Source organism: Periplaneta americana, chromosome 10 (assembly GCF_040183065.1).
Source record: "Periplaneta americana isolate PAMFEO1 chromosome 10, P.americana_PAMFEO1_priV1, whole genome shotgun sequence".
NCBI lineage: Eukaryota > Metazoa > Arthropoda > Insecta > Blattodea > Blattidae > Periplaneta > Periplaneta americana.
The window spans coordinates 90,957,946-90,970,724 of record NC_091126.1 but is presented as its reverse complement, the minus strand read 5'-3'; the positions used below and the strand labels follow the sequence as shown (position 1 = coordinate 90,970,724).

Genomic DNA, 12,779 nt, shown 5'->3' with positions numbered 1-12,779 from the left:
TGTTTTTCAGATGCAGACAGGGCAAGGAAACATGGAATGGAAGAATTTATATCTGCAGATCCTTGTAAATTTGATCATGCTTCTCTCTTCAAAATGCTACAGACATTAACATTGGATTATAGACTTAACGATCCATATTGCTCTCTGGTATGGTAATGCTTCAGTGTTTCAATCAATCAATTCATCAATCAATCAGTCAATCATTTATTAATGTTATGAGCAACAGTTTGTTGCAGTAGACATCAAATATGCTAAATTACAAGCGATATAAAATAATATTTGACGTAAAATGTAAAAACACATGAATACAACGATACAAATGAAATAACAATACTGGTAATAATAATAACAATAACCAGTACTAATAATAATCGTAATAGTACAGAGCAATGCAGCTTAGAAATTTAGAATACATTTACAGTAGAGTCAAGAAATTCACTAATACTATAGAATGGATGGTTGATTAACTAGTTACACAAAACAGATTTAAATTGTATATAACTTGCACCATGTGCCTTTTGTGGTAACTTATTAAACAATGTTACAATAATAAAATTGAACCTTTTTTTTTTACTTAATCTAATTCTAGGTTCTGAAAGACAATAATTGTACCTTGTATTATAGTGGTGAACTTCTGTTTTAGGTAATAAGTGTTAAGATTTTTCTTAATTTTCATTAGACATTGGAATATATATATATATATATATATATATATATATATATATATATATATATATAAATTTATGACCGTTATAATTTTTTCTTGTATAAATAGTGGTCTACAATGAGCGTCATATGCTGACCCTGTTAAAATGCGTAAAGCTTCCCCCCCCCCCCTCCCGGAGAATGAGAATCTTGGATATGCTACTGCTATTTCCCCAAATATAAATACCATATGATAATATACTATTGAAAAAGTTTCAACTTCCTTATGTAGGACAGGTGATTTTTATTAAAAATGAGCTAAACTTATTAACATTTTGTAATTTATTATTTAATTCTGCAGTCAGTAAAATTTGGTAACATTATTAATTTCTCTTAGTGCACATTTCAAACTCAGTACGAATTTTGATTGACTACTATGTACTGACAAATTTTTGTTTGGAATATTATTTCAATTTCTGGGAGAAATTTTAGATTTTATTGTAGTTTACTTCTAAAAAATTGATAAAACTTCCGAAAATATTTGTGTGTTACATTATTTGGGTTGATTTTTTTCAGTGTGTATGATTCAAGTTAACAATAATGCTGAAGATTACCTTGATATTGTATATTATCTGTTTGATCATTCCGAGTTAGAAGATATCTAAACTGAAATATAAACTAATGTACTGGCCATACAGAAATTAATTTTATAAAAATTGCTCATGAGTGCTCAATTGAGTGACAGAGTTCTGTCTTAACTTTGAATGCTAGTTTCACGGACAGCCTGAGACAAATGTTACAACAGAATTTTATGTATTTATTTATTTTATTCTGTGTAATTTATTTATTTATTTATTCATTCATTCATTCATTCATTCATCAATCCTCTTGGTTCCACTTCCTAGTTTCCCATTGCCTCATTTTCTCGTTATAGTATCTCAGTCATAAATGACTTTCCACAGCTAAAGGTTTTTTGCATAGTGTTGATAGAAAATCTGTAAACTCATTGTAGTGATAACATGGTTTTGCCCATCCATTTCTTTCGAAAGATTGAGCTGACTGACTGCTTGGTTGGTTGATTGTTTGTCACACTAATTTGCTTGTTTGTTTATTTATTTATTCATTCATTCATTCATTTATTCATTGATGACAATGTCTATGTTGGTAATGATGGTCTTGATAGTGGTAGTGATTGTGATGATGATGATGATGGTGATGATGATGATGATGATGATGATGATGTCTAACAAGCAACATCTGTGTTTACTGAAAATGTGTATTTATATTATTAATCATTAAAATATAAGCAGCTTGCATATCATGATAAACTGTCAATAAAGAACAAGGATCATAAATCATACACAGTGTGATTCTTATGGTTGTCACGTAGTTCCCACGTACTGGCTCCTAGCAAGTGATAGTTTAAGAGTCAAGACTATTCCATGCACTCGTACAGAAAAAAGGCCCAACTATACAATGCACGTGCATGGAACAAATGAACAACTATTGTTAATAAATGGAATTAGAAAAGTAATAATCTAACTTACCACATTATAGCAGGTGCTCGAAATGTTCTGAGAAACAACAATAATGAATTGAGTTATATAAAGATTAATTTTTTGGTCCTACAGAATTAATCTTTGCGTAGATCATTCGCCAGCAGTGCATACATACTGTGGAGTCCCGGCCACTGAGTGTGCTCATTGTGTGATGACAGTTGACTTAATATGTGTGTCAATCTCATATATGTCGAACATGGAGTAAGGCTACTAAGGGAAAATACCAAAGGAGAAGGATTCGATCCAGTGCTGTTGATTAAGCCTTGGGGTAGCTCAGTGGTTAGAGCACCCAGTGCATAGGTGCATAGTATTGGCGACCCGAGTTCAATACCTGGCACTGGAGCGAATTCTTCTCCATTAATAATAAATAATAAATTGAGTGCTTAAGACATTAATTGTGCACTCTTCAAAAACATAACGCAATGCACTAATTGAATTACGTGATATTTATGCTCTAGTGATGTAGTTATTGGATCCCGAGCCCACCTCTGCTGTAAATTGACTCATGTGAGAACAGCAGGCAATTGATGGTTTATTGTGAGCGAATTGTTATTATTTTGTTATATTAGTGAGATCTGTCTTTGTTCAGGAAGCCAAGCAGTACTTCCCTTTCATCAGTTTATGTCCGTTTTTCGTAAAACATCGGTATGTGTATTCTCGTTGTGATTAATGACTTTTCGTCTAACTAATTAGCAGCGAACTTTCGTGTGTTGCAAGTTCATTAAGTACGAATCTACAGGCAGAGTTAGAAGAGTGTTTCGTGAACCGTTTCCCAGAGTGCGAGTTCCAGTGTGTTCCCAGATTCGTAAAGTAGTGAATGAATTTTAGGAAAGATCTAAAAATCCTACAGTGTTAACGTGTGAAAACTTCAATGCATTATGCTGCCTAAGTCAATAAACGTGTTCCTATATAAAAGAGGATGTCTTAGTGCTTATTTTAAATTATTCTGTTAAAATCATCTAGATACCGAGCGGGCTAGCGGAGTGGTAGAGGGCTGGCCTTGCATTCAGGAGGTCCGGGGTTCGATCCCAGGGGCCGGCAATCCTAACTGAGGTTTTTCATGGTTTCCTCAGTTATTTCCAGGCAAATGCCGGGATTGTACCTCTTGAAAGTCCGGCCATGAACGGCAATCCTTCCCTTACTCCTTTCATATGTGTGTGAGTGAATGATGTGTAATGTCTTAAATGTTTGTGCTGTATCGGAGGTGGCCCTGGCACTGAGCTGATCCCTCGTCCGGGAAGGCCCTCCATGTCCTTGTGTGGTCAAAAAAGTATGTATGTGATCCAGAGATTAATTCCTCTCCCGACAGGTCGCGGCCCTGTAAGGCCCGTGTGGCGTGGGTCATGTAAATGAACTTAAAAGGGAGAGGATAAACTACGGGAAAGAAAGAAAGAAATCATCTAGATATACAGAGCTATTATTATCATACATCCCAGAAAAGAGCAGCCAGCCAGCCAGCCATGCTCTGCGTGGTTTCTGCCAAGCGCATAACCATTTCTCCGGCACTTCTCCAATATATAACAGTACTAACAATAAATGTTCAATAACTTGGACCTACCATGGTCACAGTCGTTAAACAAAAGTCACAGGGTGTTATATCTGGGCTTCGTGGAGGCCTCAAATTATTACTGATTAGTCTCATACCGAACATACACCTCAATTCCCTCATTGACACGGCAGCTGTATGAGCAGTGGTGGAATCTTGTTGGAAATAAACTGACAATCGTTCCGCATAAGAACACTACGTTTTCTGCTTTATTTTCGATTCTTCACTGAGCCTGTTTCTTTAAATCTTTTAGCGAGTCATCTAATTGTTTTGGCAGAAGGCACAGGTCTGTTTGGAAACTTTATTCGAAATTTTCGACTTATTTTCGCACACGACCTTCTGCCTTTTTTGTATGTATTGTACATAAACACACGTTCACACAGTGAGAATTTGTTGCTAGGCATCACCTAAATGTCCCGCACCATGGTGTCCCAGTCTAAGGCATGCCGCCTAGGACTCACGCTACAGAATGCACGCTGGTTCGAGTCCTCATGGGGGAAGAAATTTTCTCATGAAATTTCGGCCAGTATATGGGACCGGTGGCCACCCAGCATCGTGATGCACTTGGGGAGCTACGATAGGTAACGGTAGCAAAAATCCAGTTTAGCAAACCAGCTATAATGACTAACCACATGATACCTCCATTCTGGTTGGATGATCGTCCACCTCTGCTTCGGCATGTGGACGTGAGGCCAGCATCCGGCTGGTCGGTCTTGGCCCTTCAATGGGCTTTAGGGCCATGGATTTACTTTTTACTTTACTTTTGCATTACCTAAATACACAATAATCACTAAAGTTCATACACTAACGTTGTACACTTGAAGAATCGAAAGTTTCATTACACGACTTCTAAGCACACTGAATAGCACATGGCTATTGGAGCTCAATTGCTTGAGAGAAATGGTTAGCGCACAGTGGAAACCATGCAGAGCGTGGCCGACCGAGTGGCCGCTCTTTTCTGGGACGTATGATAATAACAGCTCTGTATATACCACAGTGATCCGAATCATGCAAGTGAAATGGGTAGACGTTGGTTACACACATATATAGCACAGTGCTTATAATATACAAAATATTACAAAACGAATATGAACAGCTGGAACATATATTTAAACAAAGAAAAGTAATTTTCAATATTTTTCCATAGTAATGAAAGTTTGCAGTTACACAAAGGAAACCATTTTTACAGTTTTCTTCTCTAAACATATTTGGCTTCAGATATATTTTTTATACTTCCACTGATAGAGCCCAAATAAATAATCTCGTGGGATATACATTTTTACAGTTGGTTACTTTGCAGCTTAATTTTACTTTTTATTTCCAGCAAATCTTAATCCCTGCCCCACTTTGAAATGTTCAATGTTTACTTATTTGGGGCAGTGTTACCTGAATGGCTAAAGAGTTGGCAATGCTGGCAACTCAGGTTCGAGTTTTGGCAGGTTCGCTAGAATTTGTTGTGGGCAAAGACAGTGTTAGTAGTAGATTTTCGCGGGGGTACTCCCGTTTCCTCTAGCATCCGCCATTGCTCCATTAATCATCATACTATGTTATGTAGTTAACCTCTTATAGTGGACCAAGGTCAGTGTCGGCTGAAAGAACTTAAAGCTTAGATACATCGTCAACTAGATGAGGATGCTTCGGTGAATTACATAAATCAAGTGCCCGACAGTAGTAAAAAAAAATAATAAATAACATTTACTGATTTTCCTGCATTAAAAATCTCACAGATAATACAACATATTTGTTATGTGCCATTAGGCAAACAATTGTATTTTCTGAATAATTTCGAGGGAAAAATTGTTCCAGGGCCGGGTATAGAACCCGGGACCTTTGCTTAAACGTACCAATGCTCTACCAACTGAGCTACCCGGGAACTCTACCAGACACCGATCCAATTTTTCCCTCTATACCCACAGATCTCAGAGTGGGCTGACAACCGTCAAGCAACCAAAATTGAGTGCACACTAACTCTGTGTGACTTAAATTGTGGTTTTCTGTCAACGAATAGTGACGTGAATTATGCAAATCAAGCTTTCAGGTATAACTCCCTGTAAAGTTGATTTGAATAATTTCGAGGGAAAAATTGTTCCGGGGCCGGGTATTGCAATTGTATTTTCTATTATAAAGTGCAGGAATTGTGTTGACATATGATGGTGTCATTGTTCCTACAGGGCTGGTTCAGTCCAGGACAGGTGTTCGTATTGGACGAGTACTGTGCAAGATATGGAGTGCGGGGATGTTATCGCCATCTTTGTTATCTTGGTGATTTACTAGATAGAGCAGAAAAAGGCATCATGATTGATCCAACACTCATTCATTACAGTTTTGCCTTCTGTGCTAGCCATGTACACGGAAACAGGTGGGTTGCACTGCGTCTCAGCTTCGATTTGTTGGTTGGCAATTGCATAAAAGTGTATTACAGTGATTGACTATAAGTACTCGCATCTATAAAATCAATTCCATGTATTCTGTTGACGAGATACCTAGCGAAAATACAAATATAATGTAATATACTTATATAAATTATTTATAGTTCAATTCGTGCTACATAACAATCTTCATATCACTGTTCAAATAAATATACCTGTACACTGAGAATGGTTTTAATTATGACGAATTGTTCAAAATTATAAATGTGTCATTTGCAACTTTTGCTAATCTGCATTGACTGTAAGTGAATTTGGATAAACATCTGAGTGTGCAATTTAACTTTCAGGAAGTTCAGGTTCTTCTTAGACCAATTGTAGGATTTCATGTACTTTTATGATCTTTGAATGCTTATTCATTTATCATTATGTTTTTGTGTATGGGACAGCATTGCAGCTAATAATCCTATACTCCATTATGTATAAAATTTACTGCTTATATGCAAATAAATTAAATGTAGGTCAACCATAATTTTACTTTACCTCCAAGATGAAAACTTTCGATACCCCTCTTATCAGAGATTGGATTTCTGTACAGTCTAATGATAAATTATATTGAACATTTTCGAGGAGAAATAACCTACTAATATGTACTATTTCCCCTAAGAAGTACTTAAAAAACTGGAACTAGTACAAAATAATCCAGTAAGAATACTTAACCAGGAGCAGTAACAATAACACCAACTGCCGCACTGCAAAACGTGACCATAGAGTCTGGGTATGAGAGAAAACAGCTATATTTGCATAGAAATTACAGAACGTCAATAACAAGCAACAGTATTATTTCAGTATTTATCAGTAGTGAAAAACTCATTACACATGATGTTAACAGACTGTACACCATGGTTAGCCAATCCAGCAGGATACATTAATATCACTCTCAGAGTTGACAAATTAGTAAAAAAATATGCCATTCCCAATTAATGGAAGGCCATTGGACGAAAAAAGAAAAGAACCACTAATATCCAGAGAAATATTGGCTGAAAATATTTATAGGTGGCAAACAGTAGAAGTGAATTAGGCACTGGTGTTTAGTGTAGAAAGTTTAGACGGTTGGTAACTGGTACTGGAATAAAATGCTTATCATTACACTAACGAACTAAGGCTATTAAAACACATGTTCTAGAGCTTATAAGTATCTAACAAAGCAGTGAAAAGTGGTGCTACTAATTTTGGTTGGTTCATAAGTTAGTTGGTTGCTTGTTTGGTTATCTGTTTGCTTGATGGTTGGCGTATTGGTTGCATGGTTTATTGTTTGATTGCTTGCTTGGTTTAGGACACTGAATGCTTGACAACTAACCACATACTCTTTTCGACTGGTCGCAGTATAATTAATATTCATTTTAAATTTTGCTCCATATACAGTTTTGACCAAAAAAAATCACTTTCATCGACATGTCAAAGGTCTTATCTACCAGAGACCTTTAAAATCGTTATAGGAGTGACATCTCTTATCGAGAAATGAGAACGAATATTGGAGGATCTGAACAAAGAATTTTAACTTCAATTTTTATTGAACAAAGGTATTTTTTATATGTAGTAAATCTGCTACATGGGGTTAAAGACTTTACTTTCTCAACTGATGAAAACCGTACCTGGAACATCTAATTGTGATTACTAAGTATAACAAGTAAGACTTTTATTAAGCAGTAAAGCAAACACCGAGGAAGTTGTTTTGCAATGAATATCTACGCATATGAGAGTAAGTATGAAAATCATATTGCAAAAGGTGTTGCAGTAAAACTGAAATTCCCAACAAAGGCAGAACTATACAAACACGTTAATAGAATAAATCACTGTTTCATAATGATCAAAGCTGAGAAAAATTTATAAAAATGTTGAGTGTATGCTGATATTTAAGACCTAATTAACATAAAAATATTGGCAAGAAAGATGGCATTTGCTCTGTTCATGATGAAAACAGACCACCATTGCCTAGCTGAATATCTATGCAAGATAAACTTCATTCAAGAAAGTGCGTGATAGAGAAATAAAGGGATGGAGAATTGGATAAGAACGATTTCCGAAAAATGCATGATTGTATAGCAAAACACAGTTGAAATATTGGGAAGTAAAAGGAAAAATCATTCAAATCAGTTAAACCCTACTGTCACATTCCATTGCAGAATTAAGTTCTGTACCAGAACTTCATATTCTACCCACAATGCTGAAATTTATCTAAATTAAGACCAGTTTAGGGCTTATTTGATATAACCGAATTTATTATAAGTACAAACATGATAAATTCGACCATAATATTGGTGTCATAATGATTGTGAAATATTAAAATGTTTTCTTTTCGTAAATAATATTAGTAAGGGAACTATTAATGAGATCATGTCGATGCAAACATTCTTCAAATTGTGCACATTGTTACAGTTCCACAGCAGATAGACACATACAAAAAAAAATCTGCTTTACTAACTGTATGTTTGCGATATCAAAGCTTCATTAAAATATTATCGAAACATTGAGTAGCCCCAGCTGTGAGTATATAGTGCTCACTCATTTGACAAAGCATGTTGAGTGGACAAGGTCATCTTGCATATCATGTGACAGCATAGGCATTCATGGAGTTTGCCAACTTGACTACTCTGTCCAACTACGCACCATTGTTTCGTAATACAACATTCCAAATAAGTTTTCACATCCTTACAGTTAGCATGGGTAGATAATTTTTTATACTTGTCTATTTGAGTGGAGTTCGGTGTGCACATTTTTCAGAGAGTTTCGACATTAGCTCATTAACAATTTCTTTGTAAGTTAAAGATCCCCAAAAAGTCTTAACAATTGCAAAGAACTTGCTTCTGAATAGTACTAATACCACAGTCTAGTATATACAGTCACGAAACTCAATACGTAGGGAATATGCATCCATAGATAGTTGCTAACCACTAGGATTGCTACTATCGCCTCATTACAGACAATGCGAAATAGTATCAGGACAGTCTATTGTTCCTAGTACCCCCCTCAACAACTCAAGCTTCGTGACTGTATATACTAGACTGTGCTAATACTTTGTAATATTAGGTTTGGTCATATTATTTATCACCAAAACGACAAATTTATTTCTTTGAGCAATTAATTTAAAATGTCACTGTTAGACTACGGTATACAGGTATAAATTTTGAGGCAACAATAAAATGTAATACATGATATTGTATTATAATGTGGATAATATTCATTGTTCTACTTATTTTTCTCTTTGTCACGGCAAATTTCCATTGACTTCCATTTGATAATTAACTGTTAAGATTCTAATATATATTCCTAAGTGATATATTTCATTGACATAATGTTTCTGAATCTGTCAGCAGTAAGGAAATAGAAATATTAATACCAGTACTACGTTATAATGTAGATTTCTTTGTACAGTAAAATCCCTCGTAACCGGCACCCAAATAACCGGCAATACCAAAACAATGGCACTTTTGGCTGAGCCAAAAAAAAATGTTTAAATCTGTCACATTGCCAGTCTGGGCCATCAGTTTTGCCACATTAGGAAGTTCGCACAAACTTTAGTTTTTAATGAATATTCGAACCAAAAATTACTGTATTATTTTGTGTGATGTGTTTTAATAAAGAAAATCCATACAGTTTTTTGTTTATTTAGTTATGTTCGGGCCAACATTGTTGCCACATTAGGAAGTTCGCATGAACTTTCGTTTTCAGTGAGTATTCGAATCTAGAATTAGTGTATTATTGTGTTGTGTGATGTGTTTTAATAAGGAAAATCCACACAGTTTTTATCTTTATTCAGTTATGAGTAAGTGATAGAGAAATAAGCTTCACATTGCTGTAGTTTCAACATTTGGCACCATGAAATACGAACTTTTTTTTTTTGTATTTAATTATCCGGCAAAATCTCGTATCCGGAGCTAGCCTAGTCCATTTGGTGCCAGTTACGAAGGATTCTACTGTATATTCAATTGCTTTTGTTCCTTAAAATTATTTCGTTTCGCTGAATATATATCAAAAGGAAAAGTACCCATTTAATGCAAAAAAATGTATTTTACTCATATCAAAAACAAACTGTTTAATATCACATCACAATGGCAAACAAAAAATTTTTGTCTCATGTAAACGATATAAATTTAATTTGCATTGAAAATTTACATTTTCTCTCATCGAGAATAAAAATTGAAGTTGCTAATTCTCACAAATTCTATGTTCATTTTGTGTTCACTGACATGGACTTCAAATATGACAAAAATTATTTTGAAATTAGTTCAGAGAAGAAAGTAAAAGTCATTGGAGTCATTGGAAAATTTAATGAAAGATTATTGAGATCATTATTGTAATTATAGTCGATCACTGTAATGAATTCATCTGTATAAGTATAGAATTTATGCTGTTTTTTTTTTTATTATTATTAAGTAATATACTTATTGAACAACAACCAGTACACTTATATAAGATTGTAACATGATAATTAATTTATATTGTACCTTTGTTAAAATGGAATTCAACCATAGATTGGTTTTTTAATATTTTTGTGCACTAAAATCAGTGTTGAAGTTATTCACAGATTTTTTTTAGATTTGATCTGCATTTTTGCAATTCTGTGAAGACAACTAAACTGAATTGTCATTTATCTTGAAAGTAAGAATTTTACAGATTTTCTCTCTTTTTGAATTTATGCAATTAATTTATGTAGAAATTCAGAATCAGAAATTAACAGATGATATTATTTGGAAAAATTAATTTTATAAGATCTTGTTGCATCACATGACTTTTAAATAGATATCAGTTTTTATGTTTACCATAACCCACTAATGCAGATTGCTACCAACACCTGTCTGTTTACACCAATGTGTTATACTACTTTAATTGTTGTTTTCTTTCAACTGAATAACTTGAAAAACACAAACTTTATGGAATGGAACTTTGTGACAACAGATACATCAATCTAGAGGAACACAATCTCTTCAGAAACTCCTACCAACTACTGTCTTTTCCATCACATTTCAGATGCATGTTTTACGAAATTTCTATTTTTATATAAATATGCAGTACAGTAACATTTTCTTTCTTTTAACTGTTAGTATTGTGTCAGTCACTTAAAATATGACTAATATCTTTATGTAAAATTCTAAGCTGCAATGCATGGCAAACAACTGTCAGGTCCATGTTAAAAGTTTGTTAAACTATGTGTGATTATGTTATTGTAGTTATCTGAAGATGTGACTTGAATCCAAATGTGGCTTCTCTGTTTCCAAGTGCACTGTAAACCTGCAGCCAATAGCTTTGTTCCATTGTTGTGACCCTGTAATTACTTGAGGGTTGATTGGGGAATTCGTGTTTCTTTTCTTTGTATGTAACCTTGGATCCAGCATGATTTCGTATATAACCTTGGAATTTGTGTGGCATCATAGTTCAAAGCCTATTACTGACAGTTTGTTTTATTTTCTAACATATCATACTTAACCATGTCTGTAATTAGAGTCCATTATGTTTAAAGGACGTTCAAAATACCTACTCCTGTAAGCAATTGAGTTTTTACATTGGCCAGTGTGGTGCGTTCTTGTATATTTTCATTACGTTGTGAAGGAAGAAGAATTCGTTGTTTTGAAGAAACCTATTGACTGTTGATATAAGGTGTCTCAAAATGCGTGAGACTCCTGCTTTCCGAACGTGGAGAAAATATATTGCACTGTGTTCCATACCTTATGCAACTCCTTTACTGACCTACTGTCCTCAGAGGAAGATGTTGTTACGCTAAAATTAACTGTAATATATATATATATATATATATATATATATATATATATATAGGAAACTTAGTAAATTTTATGACTCATTGCATAAACTCTTCAGACGCTCCAAAGAAATTACTCTGATACAAAAATGAATGTATATTTAAATAGTTTGTGAGATATTATTTTATTATAAATGTTCTTCCTTTCATTCAACAAACATCATAATCATAAATACATTCACTAAGTGTTATAATGCACAACTATTATTTTCATTAAGTGTAAATCTGTTAGAATTATTTGGTTTCCTGGTTCAAATCCCAATTATACTGGTAGCATATATTGATACCAACATTTACATAATTTTTTAGTTAACACTGATTAATATACAGTAATATTATAAACATATTGAAATAATTTACCTCTAATTTCAAAATAATAATAATGAAAACCATGTATAATTTCAAGCACAATTTAAATGTCACTAATAATAAGAAACCTATGAATCATGAATCCATTCTGTCTCTGTCTTCAAAAACAAGAACATTTTATTAGGCAGTCACTAATATCCCTGATCACACATATATCAGATTGGCCATTCCCATGTTATAAAATGGCAAATATGAGAGAGAAAGGTCACTAGGATCTCCATTGTCGAAAATGAGCTTTTGGTAGAGAATACTAGCAAGCTCCATGGAGTAATACTTATTATTAGTCAGCTCTACTAACTTCTTTCTCACTATATGGAATGGAAAAATGATTTAATTTGAGCAAGCCAACATTAAATTCCTTTACCCAAATTACATAAAGAAAATTATCCCATTATCCTATAAATGTTATTGCATATTGCATAGCGCGATAAGTTATTGCATGCTTGGCAATGCTGCTGCCGTATCCTGATGTAGCG

At 34.1% G+C, this 12,779-nt stretch overlaps 1 protein-coding gene across 13 annotated transcripts in view; it reads left to right on the top strand.

Moving 5' to 3' along the window:
• Cadps (calcium-dependent secretion activator 1) overlaps nt 1-12,779 on the top strand; it is a 942,652-nt gene that overhangs the window by 777,629 nt on the left and 152,244 nt on the right. For all 13 annotated transcript variants that reach the window (XM_069837911.1, XM_069837913.1, XM_069837916.1 and 10 more), the window contains 2 exons: nt 11-147; nt 5,922-6,109. In XM_069837911.1, the coding sequence (XP_069694012.1) occupies nt 11-147; nt 5,922-6,109 (325 nt within the window). The remainder of the gene's footprint in view (nt 1-10; nt 148-5,921; nt 6,110-12,779) is intronic.